At 43.7% G+C, this 16,544-nt stretch overlaps 1 protein-coding gene across 1 annotated transcript in view; it reads right to left on the bottom strand.

Moving 5' to 3' along the window:
* The window catches only part of CRTAP (cartilage associated protein), a 28,328-nt gene extending 13,124 nt beyond the window's left edge, over positions 1-15,204 (bottom strand). Inside the window, exons 1-6 of the mRNA XM_036379167.2 lie at positions 14,696-15,204; positions 11,164-11,313; positions 10,400-10,571; positions 7,814-7,942; positions 6,732-6,877; positions 4,640-4,723 (exon numbers count right to left, since the gene is read on the bottom strand). Coding sequence (XP_036235060.1) covers positions 4,640-4,723; positions 6,732-6,877; positions 7,814-7,942; positions 10,400-10,571; positions 11,164-11,313; positions 14,696-15,136 — 1,122 coding nt within the window. The 5' untranslated portion in view covers positions 15,137-15,204. The remainder of the gene's footprint in view (positions 1-4,639; positions 4,724-6,731; positions 6,878-7,813; positions 7,943-10,399; positions 10,572-11,163; positions 11,314-14,695) is intronic.
* Positions 15,205-16,544: the final 1,340 nt, after the last annotated feature.

Raw genomic sequence — 16,544 nt, forward strand, 5'->3', positions numbered from 1 at the left:
GGTTGTGATAGTGAGAAGGGTGGCCTCTAGGTGAGGATCTAGCAGCCCTGTAATTAATTATGTCCTGTAACTGCCCTAGTAAACAATGTGAGTAGTCACTATGATGAGGTTATGAAAACCTCAGATTGTACAGCAGATTCTGTACAAGAACAAATAATCACCTTGCAAGAGTGAAGACAAAGGTTTGGTATGGATGACTGTGGAGGACATTTGCTCCATGGACCTGACAGAGCCTCCACATACACACCACAAAGCCCACGGGCCAGCAATGTTTTGGAGAGGGAAAACATTTCAGGGTAACAGTAAGGCATGTGTCAATGAGTGGCTCGGCCTGAAAGGTTTATTCAGCCTTCAACCAAGAGCAAGTTCCTTGATCTAACCTCCAGTTAAAATCTGAGAGTTAACTGTAACCACCTCAAAGCCCTGCCAGAACTTCCATGAGCTGTACAGTCCAGGCTGGACATTCTTCACATTCTAGCTGGGAAAAAAATAAGAAAATCCCTCAATTCTTTGTGCAGAAAAATTATTTGAACCTTAACTTAATTCTTTTTCAGATACTTAGTCCTCAGTGTGACCAACTGCCACATGCTTATAGGGCTTTTTTTTTCAATATTAAGAAAGCTTAGTTGTTTTTTACATGAATATTAACTACTTTCTCAAATATTTTTCCATTTCATTTCAACTATATATTCTGAACCTTTAACTGTTTTTTTCCCATATATTATGGGAGACTACAGTACACTGCAGTTATTACAGCAGTATTTTACAGTAAACCAGTAAATGTGCTTTCCTTTTAACTTACTTATAAAGCCTATAAAACATGAGTCAACCCAATTTCAGAGGGACTTCAACATTGCTCCAATTGCACTGAAAGCAGAAGCCTTCCAGTGGCCTTGTTTCAGAGCTCTCCTTATGCTCTTTTGCCTGCTTTATGCTGCATGCAGAGGTGTAAGAGAATCTGGGCAGTAGAAGTTCCTCCTAATGCCAGTACCTGCAGCTTGGGGCCATCCATTTGAGCCCAACCATGCAGGCAGCTTCCCATGCAAAGTGGCTTAAATGGGAGGAGGAAGCCCTTTGACCAAGACACACATCCAGCAGTGCAGAAGCAAGAGAAAGCAGAAGGACCCAGCCATACAGGAAGAATCTCCACCAGAAAATTATGATGGCAAAAAAACCCAAAACAACCTCATCTTCTTTTTTCTTTAAAAAAGTGTGTGCTGAACAGGGACCATAACACTGCCCATTAGCTGGCAACTCTCTCAGAAACAGCTGTCACCAGCTCTTCTCAGGGCAGCAGTGCTCTTAGAGCTGTTTGGGCTGAGGTCACAAGCAGGGCAGGGTTTACAGCACTTAAAACTTGCTGGTACAAGCACACTCGTGTAAATCATCTGACCATATGCAAGGAGCGAGTTAATAAAGCTCAAAGTATGTTGTTAGCAATTCCCAAACAGAAAAATAGTCTGAATTCAGATTACTACTTGCTATCAGTACTCCACTGGGGGCCTTGTGTTTTGATGCTATTCCTTATGTCCTCTTTCCACCAGTCACATTAGTTCAGTACTTCCTCTTTGCCTTACATGGATGTGATGAAACACAGAGCCTTTTAATCTCAGCCACTACACAAATGGAACACACACTATACACAAAGAAAGATGTCCAAAAAAAGCGGGTCAAAGCTGCCAACAGCTTTTCACCTACTGATTAAGTACCGAAAGAAAAATCACATTGTAGGCTCATCCCAGCCAAATATTTGTGGTTCTTATGCAATTTAGAACAGCTAAGTAGCTATCTCCCCCCCTCCAATATTCCATAAGAACACTGATTTTTATGGGCCAAAACCATGTCTCACACAATTAGTGTGGTGCTGGAGTTACATCTACACTAGCTGAGTGTCTGGCTCTTAACAGCATCTCAGTTTGCCACTTAAATCTGTGCAGTACCAGGAGCTGTATCCATGATAGCCTTGATGCATTACACATCTGAACAGAAATTAAGAAGCTTGTCTATCCATGGCCAACCAAGATGACAACACTGTAATGTTCTTTTAACTTCCCTGTGGAAAACTGCAAGGATATTTAAGAATAATTACTTTTTCTTAAAAGTAATTTGCAGCTAGCTGGCACTAATATTCTGTCACCTCCACTGTGTTAAATGTTTGAATTAAGAGTTTTTCATTTCCTTGTGGAAAAAAATTAATAGAGTACCACAAGCAGGACAGTATTTCTTGTAGTAACATATGCAAAAATCATTACTGCCTGTTCCAGCCTCTGCAATTACTGCTATGTATTCCTGAAGAAGCCAAGTGTTTTCACTCTCTTTGCTAAGGGGATTTAGAAAGACACATGGATGATCTGGGATACAGGAGCACTGAGAAGTCTGGATAAAATGAGATTCTCCACTTGAAAATAATGACACTCACACAGGAAGTGATCCTCTTGTCACATCAATCCTTTTGCTTCCACCAAGGGAAAAAGAATTAATTTTTTTTCTGCAGATTATCTTGCAGGCTATCTTACCAGCCCACAAGAAACTTCACAAACAGCAAACATGGATCACAGAAACTCACAGAAAGTATGGCCTATGTCCCAAGGAGTACATGGTTTAAATAACCAGAGTGCACTTAGAAGAGAGCTTGCCTCCATCCTTAACAATTTTTAATAAAGTTTTTACTGTAATGCCTTATCTGGGGTTTTCATCAGTTTTCAACATTCCTATGGAACAAACTTTTCTATCTGTGCCAGGAGAAATATTAAACAAAATAAAAAAATTCCACTTATACTACCAGGTCCTGCCCATAGAGCAGAAACTGCAAGGTAGTGGTTTTACTTTTGTACTATTCCTGCTCTGCACTCCCTGGAAGTCTCCTGCAGCCAAAGACAAGTTCTGGTAGCCAGGGATTTATGAGTTCACTACCAAAAGCCAGAGCCAAGCCAGAGGCATGGACAGCCTCCACCCCCCCCAGGTTTTTGGGCCCTAACAAGGGAGGGCACAGAAGCCCTTCAGCTTTTCCCCTGAGAAGAAGAAGAATGGTAACTCTCCTAAACAAAGAGAGTGTGAGGTATCTGCAGCATAGGCAGGCCCAGTAATTTTGGTTGTTTAACCCAAACATATAATCCAGTGTAATGTGACTTCCTTGTCAGCCCAAAAGTTTAACTGAGGTTTACACTGCACCACCCTCCTGCAGATTGTAAGGTCATTTGTAACTGCCCTGGTGAAAGGGGCTGCAGGAATGAAAGCCAGCAACTGAATGCTTGTTTATTCTACACACAGTGCTGGAGACTGAAGATTGTTCCATAACCCCTTCTCCTAACAACATATGGGGAAAACCCTCAAAAAGGACTTCTTCACCCCCCTACTTAATTCTTTACCCCCCAGCTTAATTCTTCAGCCCCCTATTCCTCCCTGTGTTTTGAAGCAGCAGACAGGAAAGAAGGAAAAACATACTAATCAAGTTGATGCTTAACATAAGAAAACATCATGGACAAAGCACAAACCAACAAGGGAATATAAAAAGCACTCAAGTATTTCACACCTTGATGAAAACCCATACAGACTAGTCCTCATCTAAGCTTAACCTTAAAGCAAGCTTATTAAACTATCTTTCAGGGGGTTTTATCCCAATGGAAAGTCTTCTGAAGTCTGGTAACCTTGCAATGGAATTTACATAGAGTTGTTTTCAGATCACAAGAATACTGAAGGCAGCACAGACATTTCTTCTCTGCTGTAAAAGATTCTCACTCCCTATGTGTTGGATAACAGAAATTGCAAAGGTGTTTTCATTTTTTAACATAAACCATCTTCTAATCATCTTTCTAACTAGAACAGACTCAGCAATGCTCATTACAGATACCCTTGCCTCATGTCACAGCTGAGCACAGCTCTTTGTCAATGCCAGCAACATTTCATCATTTGAAGATTTTTCTAAACCTCTAAATGAAAGGACCCAAAAACAAAGCAAAAGGCAATCCAAAACCTCCCATGAATTATGCTTTAATTTCAGTCGCGGAAGGAAATGCCCTTTCAACAATTAAACCAAAGTAAAAAAATCCCTTCTTACATATTTTCCAGTGTAAATAGTAGTCATTATATGTTATTTGACCATGAATTCCAACCATCTAAAAAGCATTACTGGGTGACCAAAATGCCACTGAGGAGAAAAAAATAACAGATAACAAGACTTCCTTTGGACAAAAACTACAATTTAGGTGGTTACTTCTGGACAAAATTGTAAGGACCTTTACATCTAATTTAAATAACATTTTAGAAAAAAAAAATCCACACCCCCTCCCGGCCCCCCCAAACACCAAACCCAGAAAAACATTTGGTTTAAATATATATGCACCATTTCTCTGCCCCCTGGTGTTACAACTTGAAAACTGGGTTTCCTTTCTTTTCTGTGGGCTCAGTGCATTATATATGTACCTTTGTGTGAATTCTGTCCATGTTTTTTTAAATGGTACATGATGTTCTTCGGGTTTGTTCTTATATTCCACTTACCAAACAAAAATTTATTATAAATTGGTTGTGGTTACAAGATTTTTCCATATTAGTGCAATCCTGGAATTACAGCTATGTATCATCTTCACTTTAAACGTGATTGTTGCTTTTTTCACCCTGATTTCATTTGTGGAAAACTCACCTCATCATCATCCATCAGATGTTCCTTCGCAAATTCATACAATTCCAGCTGGAGCGTGGTAATGTTGTGGTATCGAACGGCCTCCTATCAAAAAACACCCAAATTTCTGTAACTTTAGGGTAGCAAGACAGGCCAGTGCCATCACATGCCTCCTGAAACCATCCCAGGGAGGTCACACCCAGACCTAGCAAAGGCAGATCCCAGGCAGGGCTCACAGTGCTTGAGAAAGGAAACAGCAAAACAGCAAACAGCCCATTCCAAACTCTTCTGTGGATCTTCCTAAGCACAGGCTTCCTCACTGCAAGAACAAAGCACTCTCCTCCTTCTCATGTTTCAAAGCACTGGCGGGCCTGAGAATAAGGCATGAGACTGCCAGGGCTGAGCAGCAGCCTGTGCCTGCATTCCAGTGGGCTTTGGACAGGAGAAAGGCTCTGTCTCCCAGTGCTGGCTATGGCAGCAGGCAGTTCTGGGAAAGAGACACACGGAGCTGTTTTGCATGATAATGACTCACCAGCCCAGCCTGAGCCCGGGCTAGGGAAACTCTGCAAGGTCACTCACCTGTCCCTCCTCACATCCCCACTATGTGCCCGGACAGCACAGGGTAGCTCAGTCTCACACTTTCACATTTGTGAGTACCAACTGCCATCTACTTTGATTATTCCATTTAACTCCTCTTGGGGAAGAAAACAGGAGACTCCCTCTTTCACAAGAACATCTAAAGGTCAGTGCCAGAGCCAAATGCTGCTGTCACCCCATTATCACTTTTAGAAAATAAACCAGAGGCATTGTGGTTTTCAGGGCAAGTGATTAGGACAGCAATCAACTTCTGTTTATAGCTACATGGATCAAAGTACAAGAAAATACAGCTGTGTGCATTTAATATTTTGTATTTTAAAATCAAATTATCTGTAGTCCCCAGCTCCAGAAGTTATCAATGAAACAGTCAGAGTGCATGTGTAGGGCCCTTGTTCCGCCCTCTCTGCACTCGTAAGCCAAACGTGTCTGCGGTTTGCAGTTTCATACTGTTGCTACCCCTCACTCCCAGCACCACCAAACATTGTCTCCAATATGGTTACAAAGCACCATTCTGTTCCCAAAAGCAGTGACAAAGGAGCAGTTCCCTTCCCCTGGGAGCTCAGACTTGCTGCTGCTGCTGCTGCCTGAAAGAACCAAATGCATTTTTGTTCCCTTTTGTCTCAGTTGGCTCTGCAGGGCAGGCCTGGGTTCCCACTGTGCCAATAAAGTGTGTGCTCTAAGAGGCATGACTAGAAGGCACTAAATTTAGTTTGTGGAACATGTATTGCTAATGACTAACTGGTTGTACAGCCCATACGACTGATGCCTAAGCAGTCAGTGAGTGTCACAATTTAGCTGCGTGACTTAAATCCTGGTAACAAGAAACATTAGAAAATCCAATTTGATGTCACAGTCCAGGCTGTAAAATTTCCTTGGACATGGAAATTTAAGAACAGCATGGAAACCCATTTTTAAAATAGTTTTCCAAAGCCAGATGACAACTATTGCTGGATGGACTGATATCTTCTTTGCAGCAAGCATTTTAATTTAGATAATTAGATGAAATGCAGTCCTGAGCCTCTTTCCATCCTCATCCACCCAACTGCCTTCTAAATGGAGTAAGTGGAAAGCCAGTTTAGCTGGAGTTACCATATTCAGACACATTCCAATGCCCACAGAACCTGAAATAACAAGCGAGTGGGCAACTATGTGTTGGCAAATAATGATTCACAAAAGCCTGAATGTCACTCAGAGATTTCATCATCACAGATTTCAGGGGCCAGCTGCTTTATTTATAAAGGTACATAAAGACATAAATATGCCTAAGTGTCAGAGAAGTACCAGCATGGGTTTACTTCTCATCATATATTATATGCTATCATAGTATACTTCAACAAAAAGGGAAGAGTTACAATGGCATTCGCTGTTTACATGACACACTGCACCTCTGTGTGCAACTTTCTATATGGCTTCAACAAAACAGGACTCCAGGAACAGAAGATATCTCACATTTTCCCACTGAATTTCAGAGAAATATTTGAATGTGTCTAAAAGGCATTTTAGGTAATCCACCTACCGATCTGGGCTGAAAATCCTCCTCTTTAAGTCCCCACTTGTCTTTGTGGTACTGGTAATAGACCATGTTCTGTTTCATTACTTCATCTTTCTCGTCAAACAGAAGGTAACTGGCAGCACAAGAAGCTGCATTCTTCATGTCATTCACTAATTGATAAACACACACCAAAAAAATCCAGGTAAGGTAAATGAACAAATTCCTGCTATTATCTAAGCTCTGGAAAACTCAAATGGAAACACAGCCCATACTCTACCTCCTCACCAGCTGCACAGAGGAAAAAAAATTGCTCCCCAGAAACTGTACGCTATTTTTGCTCTGAAACACATAAGGCCATGATTCAAAAATCATCTCATCATCAACCTCTGATTGTTTTCTATGAAAATCCTAACCAAATGTTCCTCCCAGGTATCCCAGTATCAGCCCACATCTTGGTGAAACGCACTGGGGCATTTATTTAAGAAACAAAAAAAAAATATATCTTAAACCCCTCCCTACTTCTCTGTACTAGGATTGATAAAGAGGGAAGAGTCAGGGTGTAAGGTGTGTAGTCAAACAACACAAGCAAGAGTCATTAATGGCTTGATGCTACATGGCTGATGTGTCTTCCCTTTGATATTGGAGCCTGCAGGAACAGCTGTAAGGGCTACATGTGTTCTTTACAGTGCAAGCAGCTCCTCAAGAAACCACAACTGTCACTGATTAATTTACCTATCAAATATGTCATCACTGAGCACTGAATACTACAATTTCTTTTAAGTGGTCCCCTCTTTCTTCAAAATCCATTTAGCCCTATTCTAACAGGATGATAAGAATCCACTAGGAAAAAGCAAATAGTATGAAATACTCTGTAGGTTTGTCTGTGGAAGTAATTCTGTCCCATGTCTGTTAACTACAGCGATAACAGGGAGCAAAAGACACCAGGAAACTTAAGGATTTTCTGTCCCAGAATAGTTTAAAATTCAGATTCTGGAGGCCACTACTTACATTCTAAAGCATAAAATTAGAAGAAAAATATTATGAATGGAATCTGTCCCCCATCATCCAACATCAGTGTTGTTTAAGCACAAGAAATTACTACTTACATTTATAATATGCAAACTGCAAGTAATGGTACATGGTGGCCACAAATTTTTCAACGACAAAGCCTCCTATAATAGGTGTCAGATTGCTCTCACACTGCACTTTGCACGCAAGGACTTCAATATAATGGTCTGGAAGGAAGAAAACAGCAACAGAGGATATGGATGGCACAGAGCAAATTGTGATAATCACTCCCATTAGTCACCCATTAAAATCTGGCCTTATAACACTCTCCTGGGTCCTGTGCCTCTGGCTCTTGCTGCTTGGAAGTACTGAGAATCTGCAACTCCATCTGAAGTATGAGTCGAGTGTTGGTACTAGGCCCCATTCTGTAAAAATCTGTGTGGCTGACTTTTAAGGCATCAGAGCTGAATTCCAGAGAGCTGAGCACTTAGGATCCACTGACACCTACAGGCAGTATGTGGTTGGTGGGTTTTACAGAGTATTACACAGTACTGCATTATGTCCTAGCTGTGAACTTCACAGTGCTTTCTCTCCTTTTCTAAATTTTGCAAACCTTGGCAAGGTCATTACATTATTGCACAAAGAAGGTCCCCGTGGTGCTGAGTACAACTGTGTCACAGACAGATACAGCAGGTGACTGCAAAATAAACCTCCAGAGAGGGCTGCCCAGAGTTTGGATGTTTTAAGGGAGAGGAAAGAGAAGAATAGGGCGCTCACAACAGAATAACTTTCAGCCAGGAACATGTAAGTTCACAAGCTTACTCTGTCAAAAAATTGCTATATATAATGCAGGACTATTGCTATATATAAAATAGGACTATAGGTGATTTTATCTTCAAGAAAATGCATTTCAAGAAAACCTTCCAGCAAAAAAATTCAAGCATTTTCCAAATATATCACATTCATCAACAGCACAGAAAATAAATATTTTAAAGTCTTACTTTCCCTCTAAGCCACATTTGGCAGGTGAAAGCAAGTTAGCTAAGCTTGTGCAGCAAATTTCTGACCAAGACAAAAGAACTTTTCATCCCTGACAATTCCTAACATGAAGAACACTGAGGTTAACTAAATATAACTGCTGAAACTAACTAAAAATAACTGGCCAAATGAAATTCCCAGACTCATCTTTTGCAAGAGCAGTGGAATGTCCAGACACAGTAGTGCTCAATTCCAGCCAGCAGTTAAAGCCAGGGATGCGAGTCCCTCAGGGAAGTGATCCCATGCAATGAGGACAGCTGGCTTCCTAACACAACTCACTGCTCAGTGATAAATACATGCCTAGGGCAAGACCCAAACACTTCTGGTGAACACTTACTGCTACATCTGCTTCCTGCAGACCCTTGGAGGCAGAATCTCTCCCTGCAACACGAGCACGATTCAGCCCAGGCAGTGCAAATAAATTTGAGTGTTCTTATCTCAAGAGTGAAATACCTGAAATGCATGAACATGGCCATGGTGACATCATGCAGTAATTCCTGCCTTTCCTTCCCATCACTGCTGCTGGGAATTGTCCCTCCCTTCCAAGGAGGCAGAGGGAGGGTGATAGTAAGTGTCAATCACAGCTAAGCATAGACACTGTTCTTTACAGTGGCTTGTGGATTGTCCACAAGAGGACCCACTGGGGAAGAAAGTCTGTGTTTCTTGTTTTACCTCCTGTGATTTGTGCTTCACTCTGTATTTGTTACCCTAGACCCCTGCATGTTTTGCCCAAGAGCAAGTCAAGGCTTGAGAAATAGTCTGCAATAGCTATTCCATGTCAGCTGCTCTGGTGGATACCAGCTGCACACCATGAGAAACTGAAGCCGCTCATGTATAAACATACTTCACAAAAGCCTCCCCTCACCAAGACATGTTATGGCTTTAGGACAAAAAGTTGGAATAATTTTCCTTAGGGCAACTTGAAACACAAAAAGTGCAAGAGAATTTCTAAGTTTATTGAGAAAATATGCAGGTGTTCTCCACAAAAATATTTCCAACAATACTGAGATGTCAGAGCACTGGAGAAATTACTTGTTTCTTTCGCTGCCAAAGAGCATAGGAAATATGCATGTGCTATTTTGACAACAATCAAAAAAGCTGATGTCCCTTTTACTTTGCAAAGCAATGGGTTTTTGGTTTGTTTTTTTTTTTTTGCTATACACACAAAATATAGATGTTACCTACTAGTAAAACTCTAATGCAGGAAAGATTAAAAATAGCCAACAAAACCTTGTCATACTTACGAGAAAGGAGATGCAGATTACCAGACCTACACAAACCAGAAAGCTGATTTCAAAGGCAGGCTAACTAACCACTGAGCCTCAAAGTGATACTGAAATGATAGTCAAGAGACCTGGCTGGATGACCGCCGCTACCCAGATGGAGCACCTGTTATTTACACTTCTATGTTACTCTGACACAGAACTTCCATGCTAATGTAAGATCTCTGTTCCGATTTCCTGATAGACCTCATTTATGTTACTGATGACAGCATAAAGTAAACCAGAGTTAAACAGTTTTCAGTGAATCTAATAAACTCCCATTGGCCTAAACTGAGGAAACAGGACTTGGGTAACCAATCCTATGAATAAACTAAAATGCACTTTGGGGTCATCTTTCCTTCATGTTTCAAGGTAACCACTGACCTGCAATGGAAAGATAGAAGTCTTTAAAGTCTGTGATCTCTCGGGAGCCTTCGCAGGCTGCTATGCAGTCGTCGTAGGCTTTGAAGAACTCGGGAAGAGCCAGTTCCATGTCCGAGATGGACGTGCGCCAGTTGTCCCCATTGTACGCTCTCACCGCCCTGACAAAGAGATTCTGGAAAATTGGCAGCAATGAATCGGCAGTAACTGACCCGCGAGAAGTGTTGTGTAAACTCAAAACACAGCAAATGATGTCTCCAAATTTCTAGATGAGCTGCTCTCCAGATGATGTGAGAACAAACACGGGAGACTAATGGATTTTAACAGATATTTCCTAGGGAGCAGAGTATGTCATTCCATTTCCAATCAAAAGAAAAGCCTGCTGGAAAGAAGCAGCAGTGTGAGGCTGCGACAGAGATTTTCAGTGGAATCTCAAAGCCAAATGTCTGAGCTATTTTCAGCTGTGCCACTACAGCACTCATGAATTTGGATAACTAGGCACCTGCTTAGCTCCAGCAGCAATCTGCATGTAGCAGCTTTCAGGTACGCCACTCTCTGATTTGCTGTGACTCATTTATGGAACAATGAAGTGCAGGAGAGGTGAGAATTACTGAATGCACCAGGAAAGCAGAACAAAGAGGACTGAGATGACAAAAAGAGATTAAGAACTGAGAACACATAAGCAAATGAGATCCCTGAAACTCACCCAATAAGAGGAGTAATAGAACAGTTCCAAAAGAGCAGACTCTCCCGAATAAAAAGCATACCTCATAAGGCTTTATCTCCAAGTCTTTAATATGCTCCTCAGCATCAGGTATGCTCTTATAGTAGGCCATATTTCTTTGCATCATTTCATCATCTGGATGCTTCAGAAGAAATGTGTGAGCTGCTGCAATAGCTTTTGGAAGATTATTAGCCTAAACAGAGATAGGGAAAAGAAGGTGTTAAAGAAAAAGATTACCTGGAGAAAACAAAACAGAACAGTTCAAAGGTTCCCAGTTTTCTCAATGACTTTTCCTGCATTCTGTATACTCACAAATTTACTTCTACTGAGAGCACAGCAGATACAATTGTACAATAAAACTGATATAATTCCTCTCAGTTTTACTCCTAGAAGAGTGTGAACAATTTACTTAGAAGTCTATCATTTTTGCAGATAGAATAGATGACTGTTGTAAATCAAAAAGATTAGGTTCTATCCCTTGCCCCTCCCCTGTTCATAGAGCTGACAAGGCAAAATACCAGGGCTACTGGGAGGGATTAATCTCACAGCAAGTACTGATGCTAACCTATGGATAGTAGTTGGGAGTCATCACTGTTTGTATGTGTTTATGTCATTTATTTGCCTAGCAGCACAAAGGACATTATTAAAATAATATATCTACCTGGTGGTATTACAAAGTTAGATCATACTGCAGAGACTTGGTCAAAAATTGTGTCCCAAAGCAATTTTCTGTGCCCATTTTTAAACTAACTTTAATCCCTGTTAGACATACTTTGTGAAGTGCGCATTTCTCATTTACAACTGTATGTACCAAACATGTATGTACTTCTGTGTGTGTGCCATTTATGATTTCTTAAAATTATATATATATACACCCACATGCATACTTTCATAAATTATATAGTATATATGCACATATTTAGGAAGAGTGAGAGAGAAAGCAAAAGTCTGGGGTATTTGTGAACTGTTAAAACCCCTTTTCTAGGCTGTTCAGGGTATTGATGTACAGGCAATACAGAGCTCCACCTCACATGTGAAACAGCTTCTGGCAGCACACATTCGAAACCACGAGCAAGAATCAAAGTGTGCACACGCACCCATCTGCTTACACCCATGAAAGGTGCCCTTTCATTTTGGAAAGGAACCTGAGAGATGGCTGCACAGGAGCCAAACTTCAACCCAGCCACTGCTGCTGTGCTGCTAGGAGTGTCCCAGCACTGGAGCTCTGCCAGCTGCCCTTCCTGGCTGTCCCAAAACTACGTGTTTCCAGTCCGCCCTGACTGTGCTAAATGCAAAGGGAAATCTCAGCTGCACTTTCGTCAAATGCCTAGTTTCTTCTGTGCTGTAGCTGTAAACCTGCTTCTTTGGTAGGCTGACATGTCTCATTTTTACTTAGGTCCATGATTCACTCTTGGTTTTAATTTTCACCTCTTAGAAAAAAAAAAAATAAGAAGAGGTTTTGTAGAAACACACTCCTAAGTGAACTCAGTGGCTCTGAGAAAGCTCCCTCCAGAGGAGCAAGCAGCAGCGCGGGAACAGCTACTCCCAGAATCTTACAACGTGGCAAATTTCTCTGTGAGCCCACCTGAATACACACATGGTCACTCTAAAAAATTACATAAAGCACTTCCCTCCGGCTTCTCCCTCTACTATAAACGCTGTTGGAGGGGGTGGAGGGGTGGGGGAAAGGACATTCCTTTCATAGAAACCACCAGCCAGGAAAAAGCCCTTTGGATGCAGCAGTTTGTAGCTCTAGAAGGCAAATTTAGAACTCCTCGAGAAAGATAAGGGCTCAGCACTGAACTACAAATCCAGTACGAAACACAAAATAAACAACAGTCACTAAAGGCAAAACCACCAAACTACTACTCAAACTTAATGCAAATGTGATTGAAAAAAGAGTTAAAAGGGAGGGGGAGGGATTCCTACAATTTCCCTCTCACACTCCTACCTGGCAGTTACCTGACTGTATTCAAAATGATAAGAAGAAATTATATTTGGTGTTATCTGTACAGTGCAAACTTTGTACGTGCCACAAGGGGGGAATTAATAGTTAAATTAAGATAAGAAGAGGAAACATTTTTGGTGATGTCATTTTGGTATCCATATATGGCTTTGAGAATTCGAGGAATTCCTGCCCTCTCAGTTAAAAGAAAAGGCAGAGGCTAAAATGTATCAAGTTCTTTTGTATGGTCTTAGGGAAGGCATTAGAGACCAGTGTGACGCTGTGCATGTGGATGCTGTTCTGGTTTCATGAGAACACGTTTCCCTGGGAATGTTTGGAAAAACTGCTGAGGAAACAGCACTCCTAAAAACAGGGCACAGCAACAGTTTAGAAGATGTGTGTTTTCAAGAGGCAACCTCAAAAGAATGCACAAGCATACAACCCTATGTAATGTATACTGGGATATGTTGGGAGTGAATCCCTAAAAGGGAAAACAATCTAACCAAAGAGCTCAGCTTGTTTCCTCCCCACAGAGAGGCCCTGTTAACCTCAAATGCAAATAACTGCAGTATCTGAGGGGAAGGCAGGAGGGATGGACCCTGATATAGAGAACAGAAGGTGAAGATGAGAAGGGAGAAAATAATCAATAAGATCCTGGACAGTAGAATGATAAGCTAGAACAACAGGATGAAATCTGTTAAGAGAGAAGTGTGTCCCCAGTCTTGGCTGACCCAAGAGCAAAAGGTAAATACCATTCCAAGGTATTATAGTGTCCCACTTCAGCAGCCAATTTTTGCTTCGTTCCTTCTTGCAGCTGCAATGAAACTGGAGTTTTCCAGGCATGAGGCTATGGGCAAGTCACAGGCTGGGCCAGGCTGCTGCACTTGAAAGAACTGGACCAGAAACGAGCAAGTGAAGAAGGTGGACACGCTGAAGAAGAAGAAGCAGTGAAGATCATTTGCAATAGCAGAGCTGTGACATGAAGAGTCTGAAAAAGGTTCCAGAGAAGGTTAGAAAGTAAGGCAGATGGAAAGATGGAAAGAGGGGCAGGAATGACACAGCTACTGGACACCAGTGGCCAGATGTCTAGGAAGAAGTGGAAGGGCTGATTCTAGGGGATGAGCTGGATGAGTTGTAAAAAACAGGGTGAAGAGGGAGCTGGATGGTATGTGGGTAAGCAGGGGGAAAGACAAGGCACAGGCTAATCCCCCTGTGGGATACAGGAGTGGAAAGAAACAACTGAAAGGTTTGTCGGGGAGAGAATCACAAAGTGTAGGGTTGGCAGCCTAGGGGGGCAAGGAAGAAATGGAGGTGAGGCAGATGAGAACTGGTATGGAGGAGGAGGTGATGGGAAATGAGCATGTGGCCCAGAGTAACCTGCTCTGAGGGCCAGGTGAGAGGTGGTCGGCATGACAGGAGGTTTTTCTAGCATCGGGTGCACGAGGCATTTGGGCACACCAGGACACCACGACACTGACAGGCGCGCTTGGCGGGCCTGGAGGCTGACACCGCACCAGGGGAGACTTCGAGAGCCTCCGATAGAGGCGGGGGGAGCGGAGGCAGGACAGCAGAGCGATGGGAGGAGAAAGGAGGAGGGATCAACGAGAGGCAGCGGGTGGGGGGGCCTCACCTTGAAGTAGGCGAACTGCAGGTACTTGTAGGGCTCGCGGCGCTGGAACTCCTCGAGCAGTTCGCGGCCGGGCTGCGCCTGTCGGAAGGCGGGCAGCCCCTGCTTGCAGCGCCGCAGGCACTGCGCCCGCCGCAGCACCCCGGACAGGAGGCGCAGCTCCTGCAGGGCGGCGCTGCGGGGCGCGGGGGGCGGCGGCGCGGCCGCGCTGCAGTTGCGGTGGCAGAACGCCTCGCTGTCGCGCAGCAGGCGGTACAGCCGCATGCTGACCTCCAGGTAGCTGACGCTCTCGGGCCAGTTCTCGGTGCTGTACTGGTCCAGCCCGTAGCGGTAGGCCGACTCCAGCGGCATCAGCTCGTCCCGCGGGAAGCTGCGGAAGCTGTAGCGCTCGTACTGCGCCCCCGCCGCCGCCAGCAGCGCCGCCAGCAGCGCCGCCACCCACATGGCTGCGCCTCCGACACCGCACAGCACCGCACAGCACCACGTCGCTGCCACCCAGGGCCGGGAGAGGCGGCCCGGGCCCGGGAGGAGGGAAGGGAAAGGGGGCGGGCCGGGGAGAGGGCCGGGCAGAGGCGGTCCCGGGGCCGGGAGGAGGGAAGGGAAAGCGGCCGGGGCCGGGGAGAGGGCCGGGCAGAGGCCGTCCCGGGGCCGGGAGGAGGGAAGGGAAAGCGGCCGGGGCGGTCCCGGGGCGGTCCCGGGGCGGAGGCGGCCCCGGAGGCGGCCTCGGAGGCGGCCTCGGCCCCGGGGAGGGAGCGCGGCCGCGGCGGGGCGGGGCGGGGCGGGGCGGGGCGGGGCGGGCCCAGCGCAGCCCAGCCCAGCCCAGCGCAGCGCCGGCTCCTGCGGCCGCCCTCGGTGCTGCTGTACGGCCGGAGCCGGAGCTGGTGCCAGCCGCAGTCGTGTCTGCAAGGAAACTTTTCCTTCATGTGTTTTCCCCAGTGTCCGTGAGAATTAAGGGTTTTTTCCGCCCACAGTTTAGGGGTTTTGTTTGGAAAATATGTGTTCTAAATCAATCTCTTGTACCCTGCAATTTTATTTTTTTTGTGTGTGTGTTGTCTACAAAACCTGTGACACGGGTTAAAGCATTCATATTGTGATGAATGCGTGGAAAAAAAAACAAAAACAAAAACAAAAACAAAACAAAAAACTACCCTGGGCCATATTTCCCTTGAAACTGGGGTTTTAGATATGGTGTTTGTGGAAAACGCCAATCACTTGTTTTTAAAATTTTAAAAGTTTAATAGTAATAAAATGGCTATAAAAATAGCAATATAATTAGGGTAATAAAAATTTTGGACAATTTGGATTAGGACGATATGACACAATAGGAACAAAGAGTTACAGACGTCCGGGTACCTTTTTCTGGCAGCATACGCCCGGAAAAGGACACCCGTTAACAAAGGATTAACCCTTAAAAGCAACAGCCTGTTGCATATTCATACCCTTCATACATGATGCATAAATTCCATTCAAAGACAGGATTCTGTCTGGTCAGTGTCAGCTTCTTCCTCTGAATCCTAATGGCGTCTTAGGGCTGAGTGAGGCGGGAGAAGTTCGTTTCTTCTGATAATGGAGCAATCAATTCTTTTTCTCTGAAAGATTTAGGTGTCCTGTGGCTGCTATTTCCCTCCGAGTCCTTTCTTTAAAACAAGTATCTTACATAGCATATTTTCTATTTTAACATTATGTTCTAACCTAAACCTCTATTCAACACACTACTTAAGAGAATTAATACAGCATTACTTTCTAACACAACACATATAATATTCATTTTAAGATTTGCCAAAAGCCAATCATAAAATAAGCATTTTTCACATGTTCTAAATCAATCTCTTTTACCCTTCCATTTTTTGGG

The sequence above is a fragment of the Molothrus ater genome, chromosome 1, assembly GCF_012460135.2.
Source record: "Molothrus ater isolate BHLD 08-10-18 breed brown headed cowbird chromosome 1, BPBGC_Mater_1.1, whole genome shotgun sequence".
Taxonomy (NCBI): domain Eukaryota; kingdom Metazoa; phylum Chordata; class Aves; order Passeriformes; family Icteridae; genus Molothrus; species Molothrus ater.